Source organism: Oncorhynchus mykiss, chromosome 25 (assembly GCF_013265735.2).
Source record: "Oncorhynchus mykiss isolate Arlee chromosome 25, USDA_OmykA_1.1, whole genome shotgun sequence".
Taxonomy (NCBI): Eukaryota; Metazoa; Chordata; class Actinopteri; order Salmoniformes; family Salmonidae; genus Oncorhynchus; species Oncorhynchus mykiss.
In genome coordinates this window covers 36,576,396-36,593,861 of record NC_048589.1, presented here as the reverse complement: position 1 = coordinate 36,593,861, position 17,466 = coordinate 36,576,396, and the positions used below count along the sequence as shown (strand labels likewise).

At 46.3% G+C, this 17,466-nt stretch overlaps 2 protein-coding genes across 3 annotated transcripts in view; both read right to left on the bottom strand.

The window, feature by feature from the left end:
* The window catches only part of LOC110505847 (ensconsin), a 448,490-nt gene that overhangs the window by 230,848 nt on the left and 200,176 nt on the right, over positions 1 to 17,466 (bottom strand). The gene's annotated exons all lie outside the window — the stretch shown is intronic.
* LOC110504238 (nesprin-1) overlaps positions 1 to 17,466 on the bottom strand; it is a 181,794-nt gene that overhangs the window by 37,191 nt on the left and 127,137 nt on the right. For both annotated transcript variants that reach the window (XM_036962622.1, XM_036962623.1), the window contains 22 exons: positions 16,399 to 16,542; positions 15,991 to 16,170; positions 15,607 to 15,729; positions 12,808 to 12,921; positions 11,015 to 11,176; positions 10,612 to 10,803; positions 9,843 to 10,280; positions 8,199 to 8,402; positions 7,409 to 7,528; positions 7,104 to 7,204; positions 6,786 to 6,939; positions 6,483 to 6,605; positions 6,073 to 6,228; positions 5,551 to 5,760; positions 5,119 to 5,220; positions 4,842 to 4,961; positions 4,455 to 4,655; positions 4,002 to 4,175; positions 1,880 to 2,011; positions 1,464 to 1,660; positions 1,133 to 1,265; positions 717 to 899 (listed from right to left, as the gene is read on the bottom strand). In XM_036962622.1, coding sequence (XP_036818517.1) covers positions 717 to 899; positions 1,133 to 1,265; positions 1,464 to 1,660; positions 1,880 to 2,011; positions 4,002 to 4,175; positions 4,455 to 4,655; positions 4,842 to 4,961; positions 5,119 to 5,220; positions 5,551 to 5,760; positions 6,073 to 6,228; positions 6,483 to 6,605; positions 6,786 to 6,939; positions 7,104 to 7,204; positions 7,409 to 7,528; positions 8,199 to 8,402; positions 9,843 to 10,280; positions 10,612 to 10,803; positions 11,015 to 11,176; positions 12,808 to 12,921; positions 15,607 to 15,729; positions 15,991 to 16,170; positions 16,399 to 16,542 — 3,663 coding nt within the window. The remainder of the gene's footprint in view (positions 1 to 716; positions 900 to 1,132; positions 1,266 to 1,463; positions 1,661 to 1,879; positions 2,012 to 4,001; positions 4,176 to 4,454; positions 4,656 to 4,841; positions 4,962 to 5,118; positions 5,221 to 5,550; positions 5,761 to 6,072; positions 6,229 to 6,482; positions 6,606 to 6,785; positions 6,940 to 7,103; positions 7,205 to 7,408; positions 7,529 to 8,198; positions 8,403 to 9,842; positions 10,281 to 10,611; positions 10,804 to 11,014; positions 11,177 to 12,807; positions 12,922 to 15,606; positions 15,730 to 15,990; positions 16,171 to 16,398; positions 16,543 to 17,466) is intronic.

Genomic DNA, 17,466 nt, shown 5'->3' with positions numbered 1-17,466 from the left:
ATTAAGATTTCCCTTCACTGTAACTAAGGGGCCAAGCCCGAACCATGAAAAACAGCCCCAGACCACAATTCCTCCTCCATCAAACTTTACAGTTGGCACTATACATTGGGACAGGTAGCATTCTCCCGGCATCCGCCAAACCCAGATTTGTCCATCGGACTGCCAGATGGTGAAACGTGATTCATCACTCCAGCCAACGCTTGGCATTGTGAATGGCGATTTTAGGCTCGGCCATGGAAACCCACTTCCTGAAGCTCCCGATGAAAAGTTATTGTGCTGACGTTGGTTCCAGAGGCTGTTTGGAACTTGGTAGTGAGTGTCGCAACCGAGGACGGATGATTTTTACACGCTACACACTTCAGCCCTGGACAGTTCTGTGAGCTTGTGTGGCCTACCACTTCACGGCGGAGCTGTTTTTGCTCCTAGACTTTTCCACTTCACAATAACAGCACTTACAGTTGACTGGGGCAGCTCTAGCAGGGCAGAAATTTGATGAACTGACTAGTTCGAAAAGTGACATCCTATGACGGTGCGAAGTTGAAAGTCACTGAGCTCTTCAATAATGCCATTCTACTGCCAATGTTTGTCTATGAAGATTGCATGGCTGTGTGCTCGATTTTATACACCTGTCAGCAACAGGTGTGGATGCGTGTGAGCAGTTTGGTCGACTGCGCGCGCGTGTGTGTGTGTGTGTGCAGATAAGCCTGATTTAGTACCTGGTGTAGCTTCTCTTGCACCCCTGGGATGAGTGTAAGTAGTTGGGTCCACTCTGAGTCTATGCGGGCCAGGTCAGACCGCAGGGCTGCACTTCCAACCCTCTTCAGCCTCAGAAGCTGGTTGCCCTCAGTCAGCACAGAATTCTTCAGAGATGAACGCGACTCCACCTCTTTACAGAAGTCCTGTGAACAGAGAATAGTATAACGGTCAGTTTCACATTGAATATCAGGCTGTGTATACAGCTGGTTCCAGATGATGGTTCTCAAACCCCTTATGCCTAAACTTAACCCTTACTCTAACCCCTCTAACCCTAACCCTACTCTTCACCTCTAACGTTAACCATTTGATCCAGATCTGCCAGTCGAATATCCACTTCCTCTAAGGTATCACCCACTCTTTTGATATGTTGACTCACCAGGAAGGTAGAGAGATGGTCCCTGCGGGTCTCCATCTCCTGTGGAACTACGACTGCCTGATTGTTCCAGAAGCCCAGACGTTCGAGAGCAGACTGCAGCCAGCCAATCAACTCTGATGACTCCTTCTGGTACCTGGGCATCACATGGAGACAAACAGGCTTAGTGGGTGATATTCAACCCCCCAACATATTCACAGTACATACAGTGCAGACCTGGGTTCAAGTAGTAGCTAAAGTATTAGAAGGAAATTAATACTATTTGAACCCATGTCTACATCACATCCAGTACACAGCACACCCTAAACAATATCCCTTGGGGTTCAGCCCTAACCTGGTCCAATGTTTGAGGATGGCCTCTAGTCTCTGCAGCTCCTTGTTGACCTTGGTAGTGTTGCTGAGCCAGTGTTCCCCTAGCACTGTGAGCTTTGTGTCCAGGCCAGGACAGCACACAGATAGCTGCAGCCTCTTCCCCTCCTCCAGCACCTGGCTCAGCTTGTGCTGGTGCTCCATCAGTCTGCCCTTCAGACTCTATGGAGAGAAGGAGGTAAACCAAGATGGGGGACATGAATTAAATAAATTATGTTATGACTTTATTGTACAGTATTCTTTCTGGTATTTATTAGGAAAATCTTGATTAAGATGATGACGCCACTGTAAATTGTCAGCTCAAACGTTACACACAGTATATGAAAGTGCCAATGGCTTTCTGTAATAACTGCATAACATGGTGATAGTGATCTACTATACCTGATAGAGTGAACTCCTCTCAGTGAGGCTCTCCTCTGTCTCCTCCACCAGGCCCACTGTGGGGATGCTACCCTGCACTGCATCCAACTGCATACACAGAGCCTGGTAGTCCGGCACCAGACGGCTCCAAGTCTGAAAACACACGTATAGAGGCAATTCCGTTATACTTGGGTTACACATATACAGAACCGTACTGTGCTGGCCTGGATATTGTCTTTTCACATTGTCCTTTCCAGCATGGTTACAGCAACTCTGACAGATGCGTAATCAGGCCAACACAGTAGTGTGAAAAAGGTATTCCACTGATTTAAGTATGATGGTACATATACTACTACTACAGTACATATAGTACTACTACTACAACACATATACTACTACTACAGTACATATAGTACTACTACTACAACACATATGCTAATACTACAGTACATATAGTACTACTACTACAACACATATACTACTACTACAGTACATATAGTACTACTACTACAACACATATACTACTACTACAGTACATATAGTACTACTACTACAACACATATGCTAATACTACAGTACATATAGTACTAGTACAGTACATATAGTACTAGTACAGTACATGTAGTACTACTACTACTACAGTACATATAGTTCAACACTACTACTACTACTACAGTAGCCCCTTTTTCAGGACCGTGTCTTTCAAAGATAATTCGTAAAAATCCAAATAACTTCACAGATCTTCATTGTAAAGGGTTTAAACACTGTTTCTCGTGCTTGTTCAATGAACCATCAACAATGAATGAACATGCACCCGTGGAACAGCTTACAGACGGTAGGCAATTAAGGTCACAGTTATGAAAACTTAGGACACTAAAGAGGCCTTTCTACTGACTCTGAAAAACACCAAAAGAAAGATGCCCAGGGTCACTGCTCATCTGCGTAAACGTGCCCTAGGCATGCTGCAAGGAGGGATGAGGACTGCAGATGTGGCCAGGTCAATAAATTGCAATGTCAGTACGGTGAGACGCCTAAGACAGCACTAGAGGGAGACAGGAAGGAGAGCTGATCATCCTCGCAGTGGCAGACCACGTGTAACAACACCTGCACAGGATCCGTACATCCGAACATCACACCTGCGGGACAGGTACAGGATGGCAACAACAACTGTCCAATTTACACCAGGAATGCACAATCCCTCAGTCAGTGCTCAGACTGTCCGCAATAGGCTAAGAGAGACGGGACTGAGGGCTTGTAGGCCTATTGTAAGGCAGGCATCAGACATCAACGGCAACAACGTCGCCTATGGGCACAAATCCACCGTCGCTGGACCAGACAGGACTGGCAAAAAGTGCTCTTCACTGACGAGTCGCGGTTTTGTCTCACCAAGGGTGATGGTCAGATTCGCATTTATCATCGAAGGAATGAGCGTTACATCGAGGCCTGTACTCTGGAGCAGGATTGATTTGGAGGTGGAGGGTCCATCATGGTCTGGGGCGATGTGTCACAGCATCATCGGACTGAGCTTGTCGTCATTGCAGGCAATCTCAACGCTGTGCGTTACAGGGAAGACATCCTCCTCCCTCATGTGGTACCTGTCCTGCAGGCTCATCCTGACATGACCCTCCAGCATGATAATGCCACCAGACATACTGCTCGTTCTGTGCGTGATTTCCTGCAAGACAGGAATGTCAGTGTTCTGCCATGGCCAGCGAAGAGCCCGGATCTCAATCCCATTGAGCACGTCTGAGACCTGTTGGATCGGAGGGTGAGGGCTAGGGCCAATCCCCCCCAGAAATGTCTGGGAACTTGCAGGTGCCTTGGTGGAAGAGTGGGGTAACATCTCACAGCAAGAACCATGATGAGGAGATGCACTGCAGTACTTAATGCAGCTGGTGGCCACACCAGATACTGACTGTTACTTTTGATTTTGACCACCCCTTTGTTCAGGGACAAATTATTCCATTAATGTTAGTCACATGTCTGTGGAACTTGTTCAGGTTATGTCTCAGTTGTTGAATCTTGTTATTTTCATAAAAATATTTACACGTTAAGTTTGCTGAATATAAAAGCAGTTGACATTGAGAGGACGTTTCTTTTCTTGCTGAGTTTAGTACTACTACTACAACAACAACTCTCCTACCTCCAGTATGTACTCCAGCGCCACCCCTCTCCTGTGGGCCTGTTTGAGGACTCCCTGGGCCAGGGTCAGTATCTCCTCCAGAGCCTGCTTCTCTCTAGGAACCACCAGGCCACTGATCTTCCTGAAGAACGTCTCCGTCAGGATCATGTGGGACTCCAGACTCTGGAAGAACTCCTGGAGAGAGAGAAAAACACTCTTGAGCAGTACTGCAATGAAGATGGCGTTAACTAGGCTCCCCCGAGGCAGCCAGCTTTCTTGGAGCAGAGGTTACGGTCATTGCCTTTGGTCATGGTGACCAAAGTTTGAGTTTGAGCTGTGCTCAGGGACTTTGCACTATTCACACAGAGATCCTAAAATTCTGTAGTCTTGAATTGCTTTTTGACTTTGATGTATTTTATTAATTGTATTATTCAAGTTATTGTAAATCTACTTCCATGGAAGGTTAAAGTCTACCTTGTGTTTGTCAAGGAGAACCTGAACTTCCTCCACAGAGCTGGCGATGACCCTCTGGTCGCCGGCCATCTTGTCTTGAGCAGTGTCCACCAGGTCAGCCAGGTCCTGCAGAGCCCTCTCATATTGCCCCTTCAGAGCCATGTTCTGGTTCAGGCTGCTACGCCGCGAGCCCACCGTCATCACCAACTCCTCATAGGCATCCTGTGGATGAGGAGAAGAAGAAGAAGAAGAAGGAGGCGGAAAAGACATACAGATATAATATGATTAATTTATGTTTCTGCAGTGTGTGTGTAAAAATACATTGGTGAATAATTTTGTGTTTGTGTCTGTGTGTCTGTCTGTGTGTATTGTGTGTGTGTGAACTGTCTGTATGGAGAGGTCAGATACCTGTAGCTTGAGCATCTCATTGATGGACATCTGTTCTGCCTGTAGTTCTGTTCCTCTTGTTTTCAGCTGGGTGATCCTCTGCTCAAACTCTCTCAAACCCTCCTCAGCCTCAGCTATGACCTACCAGACAAAACCAAGACTGGTTAGCATCTTATAAAATGTATTTTTATTATCTTTAATAATAAGAGCAGGAAGAACTTAGAGAGGAAATTAAAGCCTGCAGTTATAATGCATTGTAAGACTTGTCATGAGTACATATGACCCCCTGATGTCTCACCTCAAGCTGTTTGGATCCTGGTCTGTCCGTGGCTCCCGCCAAAGTCTGAAGGATCTGGCACTTGGTGTCGGTTAAATCAGCAAGGACAAGCTGTGACTCCGTCTGCATTAACCAATACAAGATAAACTCAATGCATTGCTTATATAGAGATACAGTACGTAAGATAGTAATATAACACTTAATGACAATTTCCTGGACCCAGCTTAAGGCCATTCCTGGACTTAAAATCACCACTAAGCAAGCTTTTTAGTCCAAGAATAGGCTTGATCAGAGTCCAGACACTGTCTCAAAAGGGGACAAGTACACCACATGTACAGTAACCTAACCTGTCAGTCTGTGGCTAAGTTCCTGCATAATAGTACAATGACTAGAGACAAGTACACCACATGTACATATATAGTATCCTAACTATGGACTATGATCCTAACATACCTGGTAGGCAGTGAGTTCCTGCATCCTAGTCCTCATGTGTTCACAGCGTCGCTCCAGGGCAGAGTCCAGAGTTTGCAGCCTCTCTGTCAGACAGTCCAGTGTGTCCTCTAACAGGACCTGGTCCTCCGCACACAGCCCTGTAGGTTGACCTAGGAGACCCCGACTGTGGCTCACCACCCCAGTCACCTCACTGACATCCCTCCCTAAGGCCTGGAAGAAACAGAGATGACAGAATCACCAAACATCCCTGGCACCAGGTGAAACACAGGAATGGAGGAAGACTTGGAAAGAGTCTTTATTTGCTCCCTAAACCTTCCCCTTTGCCCAATACAGAAGCTCCACCACTACACTGCTTATATCTATACAGATCCTTCAGATCTGAACATCTCAAAAGGGCTAGGATGATTAGGGACCGGCTGGCTGTTTCTAAAGACCATGATCACATTCTGAGATGTCATAATACTAAGAGAGTAGACGTTGTGTGCTTTGTGAAAAAGGATGTTAAGTGTTGCAGTGGTCTACCTCCTGGTTTTGTAGCTGTGTCTCAGCGTTCTCCGTCAGCAGCGTAGGACCAGAGAACAGGGTGTTCTCTACATCATCCAGCCAGGAGGAGGTCGCTGACACAGCCTGGTAGAGATGCTGCTCCATGGGGATCACCTTACCCTCAGAGGCCCCAGTCTTTGACAGAGATACCAGTGTTGGGGTCAATTCCAATTCAATACAGTCAATTCAAGAAGTAAACAGAAACTCCCATTTCAATTCAGTCAATTCAGGAAGGATTTGCCGAGCTGAAATGGAATTGTCCCCATTCCTGATAGATACAGTGCATAGCTGAACTGTATATTTCCATACGTAAACATAATTCAAAAACAGAAAACAAGAATAACATACAGTACAATAACAGTGATGTTATAAGGCTGTTATTAACCTACTTGACAAGACATCTCCTCCATCGTTTGGCTGAAACCCTCATATAACATCTTCAGTGAAGATGTGTCCTCTGTTTTACGGATCTCTGCTTTAAACAGGGTACCAGCGGCAGTTCTGGAGGAAACCTGTAACAGAGTATGGCCATGTCACCGTCAGACATCACACTACCTCAGAGGGTATGACTTCATAGTGATTTATAAAAGTACTTGCTACAGCTCAGCGGCTAAATCTGGTTGAAACCAGAACAGCCTTTCAACCAGTGTTGCCTGCTGGGAGTAGGCATTGATGGACGGTGAGGTCAGTACCTGTTGCTTGTGGTCTTGTTCCAGGGTTTTCTGTAGGAGCTGAAGCTTGGTGCTCAGTTCTTTCCTCAGGCTCTCCCACCTCTGTCTCATCTGGTACTGGGCAGCCCGGGTCTCTCGCTCCAGCAGTATCTCCGGAGAGCAGGGCTCCGTCATACTGCACACCAAAAACATAACATGAAGCAAAAAACCTCAAGGCCAAAAACATATACAACATCACATAACGTAAAAACATGACACAGTGTGGAAGATAAAGTGCTGGAAAGTCAACAGAATCTCCATGTCAGACCATTGTGTTGCTGTTCTCTCAGGTGTTTATACCTGACACTGCTAGGTGAGGCCTGCTTCATCAGGATCTCCTCTCCTCTACTGGCTACAGACTGTAACAGCTTCTTCTGTTCAGCTAGCTGCTCCTCCAGCTCCTAAACAACAACACACCAACGTGATCGGTCTGCTTCTCTTTGAATGAATGATAGAATGAATGAATGAATGAATGAATGAATGAATTAATGAATGAATGAATGAATGAATGAATGAATGAATGAACTAACAAACAAACAGGATCTTTCAGACACGGACATGGCATTGATAGTGTGAGTATGTGTGAGAGAGAAAGAATTCCCTACCCTCTGTCTCTGGAGGCTGTCCTGGTGGTGTTGTGAGAGTGTGGTGTGGGCCTGGACCAGGCAGTCCTGCACGATGGGCCCCTGAGACAGAGTGGAGTCAGACTCACTCTCCTCCTGGTCCTGCAGAGAGCCATGGAACCAGACACAGGCAGAGAGAGGGTTATTTATGGAAACAGTTGTGAGCAAAAAGACAAGAGATATGGTTATTCATGTAAGGATTCGTTTGATTCATATCTTGACAACAAGACCGACCAAACATCAAGGCTAGGTTAAGATTATTTGAGTAGATTTAGATCAAACTCTTGTTATTTTGATTTGTAAACCTCAAACAAGAGAGCAAGACACATAATGCAAGCAAATTTGTTTGCAATCCAGTTCACCCAATTACATCCCTGCTAACATTAGCCACAGTAAAGACCAGGAGGAGACAAACAGGCATCACGCTGAAGGCTCAGAGGAGAAAGAAGACACTAGAAGGGGCTCAGCACAGAGACATCACATCTACTCAGTGACACTTTCATCTCCTGGAAAGCATCCTATGCTAGAGTGTCATGCTTGTCAAACAAGGCGAAGGCATTAGACATTAGATGGTTAGCCCTTAGGATATTGACCTGGTGAAGATCCTTTTAGGGATTGAAATGTGAACTAACCTAATAAAGGTACGTGTTTACAGTTTGTTTTTTAAAATCCTCCATTGACACCAATACATGGTTTACTCTTAAACGTAATCACATGCATCTCACAGAGAGCACTTTAGTGAGAGTTACAGGTATCCAGAAAAAAGCCTGACCTGGATGTTGATGTGTTTGTCCTGCAGCATCCTCTGCAGCTCCAGCAGACTTCCCTTCAGCGTCCGCAGCTTCCTGGCCAGCTGCTCTGTGTCCTCCCTCATGTCCATCCGCGTCTCCTGCCTTCCCTCCAGAAGCAGGCTCTCGCTGCGCATGGTCAGCTCCGACAGGGCCACCACCTTCTGCTCTATCTCCTGCAGCATGTTCTGGAGCAGCAGGAGAGAGGCCAGCTCAAACATGATGCTGCCTTCCAAGTGGATCCTTCAGTCAATCAGGCACCAGTCAGCCAGTCAATCAGGCACCAGGCAGCCAGTTAACCAGGCCCACCAGGCAGACAGTTAACCAGGCCCACAAGGCAGCCACTTAACCAGACCCACCAGGCAGACAGTTAACCAGGCCCACCAGGCAGACAGTTAACCAGGCCCACCAGGCAGACAGTTAACCAGGCCCACCAGGCAGACAGTTAACCAGGCCCACCAGGCAGACAGTTAACCAGGCCCACCAGGCAGACAGTAAACCAGGCCCACCAGGCAGACAGTTAACCAGGCCCACCAGGCAGACAGTTAACCAGGCCCACCAGGCAGCCAGTTAACCAGACCCACCAGGCAGCCAGTTAACCAGGCCCACCAGGCAGACAGTTAACCAGGCCCACCAGGCAGACAGTTAACCGGGCCCACCAGGCAGACAGTTAACTGGACCCCAGGCCCATGGTCTGTATAGACCCCTTCATTAGCAGCAGGTCTCTCATCATTGTAGGGCCACCTCCTTACCAACACCCTCGCCTCCCTAACAACACAGCACACTACCACTAATCCCATGTTCAGCATACATGTTCCCGCTCAAGTATAGATTCCCAAGTGGCCTGGATCACAATACATCCTTGCAATGAAAATATACTGGAGCTACCACAGAAGACCCAAAGTAAATGTTGCATCAAAGATTCCTACATGAAGGGTTAATCCTCCATTAAGATGAGACCCATAGCCTTGCCTAAGTGTATATCGGTAAATTAAACAGGTCTCTTCAAGAAAGGGAGTGACTCCCCCCTCCCCCTCATCCTCCCCCCTCCCTGCCTATCAGTTGGGATTCCCTACTTTGATATTCCAGTAGGCTGGCCCACTTCCGCCACCAACCAATCCCTGCAGTCGGAATTCGATTAATCTAACGAATAAGCCAGCCCCCTTGCTGACATGGCCCCTATGTTGTCACTGAATAGGCCCCATGTAGAGACACGAAAGACATCTGCATAATCTGCATAACTAGACTAGTGTTACAGCCACTTAGTAACCTAACGAACCCCGTGAAGGCAGCCCCGCCCTATAACTATGCTGCTTACACTCTTGTTTACTCTTGTGTCTGTGCATATTTGCGTCCGTGTGTGTGTGTGTGCGTGCGTGCCTGTGTGTGTGTGTGTGTGTGCGTGCGTGCCTGTGTGTGTGTGTGTGTGTGTGTGCGTGCGTGCCTGTGTGTGTGTGTGTGTGTGTGCGTGCCTGTGTGTGTGTGTGTGTGCGTGCGTGCCTGTGTGTGTGTGTGTGTGTGTGCGTGCGTGCCTGTGTGTGTGTGTGTGCGTGTGTGCGTGCGTTTGTGCATGTGTGAGTGCATGCGTGTGTGTGTTTATCTGCCAGTAGGGGGGCCTCTGTTCTAACCTGGCCGTCTATGAGTTGCTCCTCCTCAGCACTGGGACGGAGGGCTTCGCGGGTGCTGAGCAGCCATTGGTCCATCTGGTCAGCTTGGTTGAGGTAATGTCGTAAGGTCTGCTCCTGATGCTGGTCCTCTAGACGGTCACTGACACGCTCCTGATGCTGCTCCTCTAGACGGTCACTGACACGCTCCTGATGCTGCTCCTCTAGACGGTCACTGACACGCTCCTGATGCTGCTCCTCTAGACGGTCACTGACACGCTCCTGATGCTGGTCCTCTAGACGTTCACTGACACGCTCCTGATGCTGCTCCTCTAGACGGTCACTGACACGCTCCTGATGCTGGTCCTCTAGACGTTCACTGACACGCTCCTGATGCTGCTCCTCTAGACGGTCACTGACACGCTCCTGATGCTGGTCCTCTAGACGGTCACTGACACGCTCCTGGACAGACCAGGGCAGCACGTGACAAGACATCACATGAAATATGCTAGGCACAACTAGTTGTTATGCTCACGAAGCTTGACTCCTCAATTTACATACTTTTAATGGCCATCTCAACTTAGACACTCAAACCTTCAAATCTACTGCTTAATTAACATCAAATCAAAATAAAATACAATTTTGTTTGTCAAGTGCACAATCTTACTGTGAAAAGCAAAAATGTGATAAATAAACTAAAGGAAAAATAGTAACACAATAAAATATCAATAAAAATCTGAGACAGTGTCAGTGCCCCTATCTGCTACAAATACAGAACACAGAGCTTGATTACCTCCAGTAGCTGTCGTTTTCCTGAGGCCTTCATCTGTATGGTGGCCATCCTCTCAGACAGGACAGTGAGGGTGGACTGCATGGCCAGCTGGTGGGCCGTGTCGTCCACAGCATCAGAACCAAGCTGGTCTGAGAAGCTGGTCTGCAGCTTGTCTATCTCCTCCTGCAGCCTCTGAACCTCCTCCACCACGGCCTGGTAGAGGGAATAACAGTGTTAGTTAGGATGGGAAGGCTATGCTGAGCACTGAGCATTGATTAGGGTTGGAACCATAATATCACATTGTAGGTGACGAATATGGAAAACATAGGGTCATGAGCATACCGAGAGGTCATGCGGAAATTGGTTTCTTGAGCATAGCGAAATGTTATGTTTTCAGTCTCAAGCGATACTGATACTCCCTTACCTGATGGGCTTCCATATGACTATCTGTGCTCCGGTCAGCCTCCAGTGGCTTGTTGAGTTTGGCCTCGATGGCCTCCATCTTAGAGGAGATAGACTGAAGAGAACCCTGGTTGCACTGCTGCTTCTCCAGCGCCTCATACAGAGACCTCTGCTTCTCACTGATCTGGACAGGAGAGGACATAGCAGTAGTCAAAAATAGTTGTACTTCACAGTAGATTTATAAACTTTTCCAAATAGTTGAGGTAGTGTGGCGGATGAATCAGAATTAGTTGCGTAACATAGATGATTAAGATGTTTTATTTGCATAATATGCTTATGTGAGATGTTTGTCATTAGAATCTATCCTTTTGGACTATAGTGTTGGCAGTTGCACTTTTCCCTCAGCTGGGGCTCAGTCACCTGGGGCTCAGAGAGAGGAGAGGTCAGGCTTGTCTTTTACATGTCCCTGGTGCTATCCCCAATATCAGAAAGGGAAGAGGACAGAATGTAACATGGTCTTCATGTGTGAATGTGTCTTTATCTATTCTTAAACCATGTGAAGAGATGGCGTGGTTAATGGGGAACCAATTACTTGTCTCCACAATGTCTGTGCGCCAGTCACGCCCTCCTTTTCCCATTGGGGGGAGGTGTATGGCAGTGTCTGGAAACATTGTATGTCCTCTCTGATCTTACACTTAACCTGGGACAGTGTATGACCTAGAGGCTCACTCCCCTCAGTGAGCTTGCCCAGGAGTGGGGTCAAGAGGGGGTTTACTTGAGATGGGAGTATCTAGAGTTGATAATTCATATACTGTATGCCATTGGATGAGTTGGTGTTTTTGTACTATGAAGTACCAGGAACGAGATTAGAACTTCGTCTGAGGGACCAAACTGAACGATAATTTATAGCGAATGTTATCTGGCTAAGGGATACCCCTTTCTCAAGAAAAAGTATTTCTTTGTGAACAGTTCCTAAGATCTGTGGTTCATCCTGTAAGTTAAGAGGAGTGTATCTTGGCTATAAAAGATCTTTATATTTTTCTGTAGTCACTTTTCAATGGTTCATTAGAGATAGCGCATCATTGAAAGTCAAAAAGGCTATTGCAAAGCTTATTATTATTAAAGATGGAGTTTAAGTATAACTCTGACTGGTGTGTAGTTTGTAACTCTCCTCATTTGGTAAAGCAGAAATATGCCACCACAGTAGTCAAACATAAAAGCAAGTGAGGATAGGACATACACTACCGTTCAAAAGTTATGTGGTCACTTAGAAATGTCCTTGTTTTTAAAAGAAAAGCAAAAAAAAAATTGTCCATTAAAATAACATCAAATTGATCAGAAATACAGTGGAGACATTGTTAATAATGTTGTAAATGACTATTATAGCTCGAAACGGCAGATGTATTTATGGAATATCTACATAGGCGTACAGAGGCCCATTATCAGCAACCATCACTCCTGTCTTCCAATGGCACATTGTGTTAGCTAATCCACGTTTATCATCTTAAAAGGCTAATTGATCATTAGAAAACCCTTTTGCAATTATGTTAGCACAGCTGAAAACTGTTGTCCTGATTAAAGAATCAATACAATTGGCCTTCTTTAGACTAGTTGAGTATCTGGAGCATCAGCATTTGTGGGTTCGATTACAGGCTCACAAATGTCTTTCTTCTGAAACTCGTCAGTCTATTCTTATTCTGAGAAATGAAGGCTATTCCTTGCGAGAAATTGCCAAGAAACTAAAAAACTTTTGACACCAAACTTTTGAACGGTAGTGTAGGTAGCAGCACAAATAGGTATATATGAATTGCGTACCACATTCTCCATAGTCTCCCAGGAGCGTTGAAGGTCATCTAGGTTAGCCTCAGATTCAAACATCGGGTCATTTAGCTCCTGTACGGGAGCTCTGGGGAGGGTGTCTCGTCCCATCTGAAAGAAGACAACACAAGTGAGCAAAGTAAGCCTACACAGATAGAGAAGTTGATGTGTAAGCCTACACAGATAGAGGAGTTGATGTGTAAGCCTACACAGATAGAGGAGTTGATGTGTAAGCCTTCACAGATAGAGGAGTTGATGTGTAAGCCTACATAGATAGAGGAGTTGAATGCTGTTCATCGACTACAGATCAGCATTTAACACCATAGTACCCTCCAAACTCGTCATCAAGCTCGAGACCCTGGGTCTCGACCCCGCCCTGTGCAACTGGGTCCTGGACTTCCGAACGGGCCGCCCCCAGGTGGTGAGGGTAGGTAACAACATCTCCACCCCGCTGATCCTCAACACTGGGGCCCCACAAGGGTGCGTTCTGAGCCCTCTCCTGTACTCCCTGTTCACCCAAGACTGCGTGGCCATGCACGCCTCCAACTCAATAATCAAGTTTGCAGACGACACTACAGTGGTAGGCTTGATTACCAACAATGACGAGACGACCTACAGGGAGGAGGTGAGGGCCCTCGGAGTGTGATGTCAGGAAAATAACCTCACACTCAACGTCAACAAAACAAAGGAGATGATCATGGACTTCTGGAAACAGCAGAGGGAGCACCCCCCTATCCACATCGACGGGGCAGTAGTGGAGAGGGTAGAAAGTTTTAAGTTCCTCGGCGTACACATCACGGCCAATCTGAAATGGTCCACCCACACAGACAGCGTGGTGAAGAAGGCGCAGCAGAGCCTCTTCAACCTCAGGAGGCTGAAGAAATTTGGCTTGTCACCAAAACACAAACTTTTACAGATGCAAAATCGCAAGCATCCTGTCGGGCTGTATCACCGCCTGGTACGGCAACTGCTCCGCCCACAACCGTAAGGCTCTCCAGAGGGTAGTGAAGTCTGCACAACGCATCACCGGGGGCAAACTACCTGCCCTCCAGGACACCTACACCACCCGATGTCACAGGAAGGCCATAAAGATCATCAAGGAGAACAACCACCCGAGCCACTGCCTGTTCACCCCGCTATCATCCAGAAGGCGAGGTCAGTACAGTTGCACCAAAGCAGGGACTGAGAGACTGAAAAACAGCTTCTATCTCAAGGCCATCAGACTGTTAAAACAGCCACCACTAACATTGAGTGGCTGCTGCCAACATACTGACTCAACTCTGGCCACTTTAATAATAGAAAAATGTATTTAATAAATGTATCACTAGCCACTTTAAACAACGCCACTTTTATATGATTACATACCCTACATTACTCATCTCATATGTATATACTGTACTCTATACCATCCACTGCATCTTGCCTATGACGTTCCATATCATCACTCATTCATATATTTTTTATGTACATATTCTTATTCATTCCTTTACACTTGTGTGCATAAGGTAGTTGTTGTGAAATTGTTAGGTTAGATTACTTGTTAGATATTACTGCATGGTCGAAACTAGAAGCACAAGCATTTCGCTACACTCGCATTAACATCTGCTAACCATGTGTATGTGACAAATAACATTTGATTTGATGTGTAAGCCTTCACAGATCGAGGAGTTGATGTGCAAGCCTTCACAGATAGAGGAGTTGATGTGTAAGCCTACACAGATAGAGGAGTTGATGTGTAAGCCTACACAGATAGAGGAGTTGATGTGTAAGCCTACACAGATAGAGGGGTTGATGTGTAAGCCTACACAGATAGAGGGGTTGATGTGCAAGCCTTCACAGATAGAGGGGTTGATGTGCAAGCCTTCACAGATAGAGGGGTTGATGTGTAAGCCTTCACATATAGAGGGGTTGATGTGTAAGCCTACACAGATAGGAGTTGATGTGTAAGCCTACACAGATAGAGGAGTTGATGTGTAAGCCTTCACAGGTAGAGGAGTTGATGTGTAAGCCTACACAGATAGGAGTTGATGTGTAAGCCTTCACAGATAGAGGGGTTGATGGGTAAGCATTCACAGATAGAGGGGTTGATGTGTAAGCCTACACAGATAGAGGAGTTGATGTGTAACCCTTCACAGATAGAGGGGTTGATGTGTAAGCCTTCACAGATAGAGGAGTTGATGTGTAAGCCTTCACAGATAGAGGGGTTGATGTGTAAGCCTTCACAGATAGAGGGGTTGATGTGCAAGCCTTCACAGATAGAGGGGTTGATGTGTAAGCCTTCACATATAGAGGGGTTGATGTGTAAGCCTTCAGAGATAGAGGGGTTGATGTGTAACCCTTCACAGAGAGGCACCATAGTGTTACTTGGTGCCTAGGTCGGTACACATTAAGGTATGTGGGCAGGCACTTTGTGGAGAAGTACAGTAGCCAGAAGCTATGTGTTAATCAGTGCTAATGCAATGCATTTAAAACAGGATGACAGGGGATAGAGAATCCTTTCATCCCTCATGGTCTGCAGGGAAAGTGGAGAGAGAGAGAGTAGAAGAGAGAGAGTACGAGATTAAGCGAGAGGGCGAGAGAGAGAGAGAGAGAGAGAGAGAGAGAGAGAAAGAGAGAGAGAGTGAGAGAGGGCGAGGGCGAGAGAGAGAGTAGAAGAGAGAGAGTGCGAGATTAAGAGTGAGGGCGAGAGAGAGAGAGAGAGAGTGCGAGATTAAGAGAGAGAGAGAGAGAGAGAGAGAGAGAGAGAGAGAGAGAGAGAGAGAGAGAGAGAGAGAGAGAGAGCTCAGTAGGTGATACCTGTGTGTGAGTGCTGGGAGAAGGGGAGCGACAGACAGGAGAGGAGATCTCACTGCTGGTACCCTCCTCCCCAGACTCCTCGGTGACCGGGGACAGAAGGGTGTGACAGCGGCCAGCCGTCATCTGACACACCGCAGGACAGTTAGGACAGATACACAAAGAGCATTCATGTTTTAGAGTCAGTCCATCACCAAGAACTCAGTAAGACTAGCGCATTCAGTAACTTTCTGACAGACTGCATGCTAGCCGTGAGATTCCAGATTTGATGAAGGCTAGCAGGATTAACAGTGGAGTGATTTATCTGAGTTAGTTCATTACCGGTAATCAGAAAATACATGCAGTACAAAACACATCATTAGTAAAGGAGGGGAGTCGGCCAGTCACCATAAGAACAGATGGTTTGTCTACGTCTCCATCCAGGTCCTCCACGGTAAGCCCCACCCGCTCCGTGTCACTCACAGTGAGTAGCATGGTGTCATGTTTGGCCTTCACAGTCAGCATCTGACACTTCGAGTTCAGACTGGCTATCTCCTCCTGGTAACCCTTGATTTTCTGGGCCAGCTCCTGTTAGTAGCATCCCAATTACAGTCAGTGGTTATGCTCACAACAAGTTAAGCATCTATATACACTGTAGGCATACACTTATACAATGTTTACTTAGTTGTTGTTTTTTTTTTACATTTGTTTTGGATACCTACTTATCAGAACCAGTACCAGAATCTAGAGGTTTTCAATTCCTTTATATGTGCAAAATATTTTATTTTCTTCCACTGTCAATGTGTTGTACTATACCTCATGGTGTAGGATCTGAGCCTGCAGTTCCTGGATAGTGCTGGTGGGAATGGGTCGGTCCTGGATGACCCTGTGGGCATCCTCTATCAGCCCCTGGAAGTGCTTCGCCTCCTGCTCATACTGCTCATACTGCACAACAGCCTCCTACAGAAGGACAGGAAATCAAGGAACGTCAATACTGGTGCACAATGAAGGATGTGAACTGTTCGTGGCTTGCAGGTGTGTCTAACCGGATTCAAAACTCTGGTCTTCTGTGTGCCTCAAGACTGTGTTGTTACAGTGCCTTGCGAAAGTATTCGGCCCCCTTGAACTTTGCGACCTTTTGCCACATTTCAGGCTTCAAACATAAAGATATAAAACTGTATTTTTTTGTGAAGAATCAACAACAAGTGGGACACAATCATGAAGTGGAACGACATTTATTGGATATTTCTAACTTTTTTAACAAATCAAAAACTGAAAAATTGGGCGTGCAAAATTATTCAGCCCCTTTACTTTCAGTGCAGCAAACTCTCTCCAGAAGTTCAGTGAGGATCTCTGAATGATCCAATGTTGACCTAAATGACTAATGATGATAAATACAATCCACCTGTGTGTAATCAAGTCTCCGTATAAATGCACCTGCACTGTGATAGTCTCAGAGGTCCGTTAAAAGCGCAGAGAGCATCATGAAGAACATGGAACACACCAGGCAGGTCCGAGATACTGTTGTGAAGAAGTTTAAAGCCGGATTTGGATACAAAAATATTTCCCAAGCTTTAAACATCCCAAGGAGCACTGTGCAAGCGATAATATTGAAATGGAAGGAGTATCAGACCACTGCAAATCTACCAAGACCTGGCCGTCCCTCTAAACTTTCAGCTCATACAAGGAGAAGACTGATCAGAGATGCAGCCAAGAGGCCCATGATCACTCTGGATGAACTGCAGAGATCTACAGCTGAGGTGGGAGACTCTGTCCATAGGACAACAATCAGTCGTATATTGCACAAATCTGGCCTTTATGGAAGAGTGGCAAGAAGAAAGCCATTTCTTAAAGATATCCATAAAAAGTGTCGTTTAAAGTTTG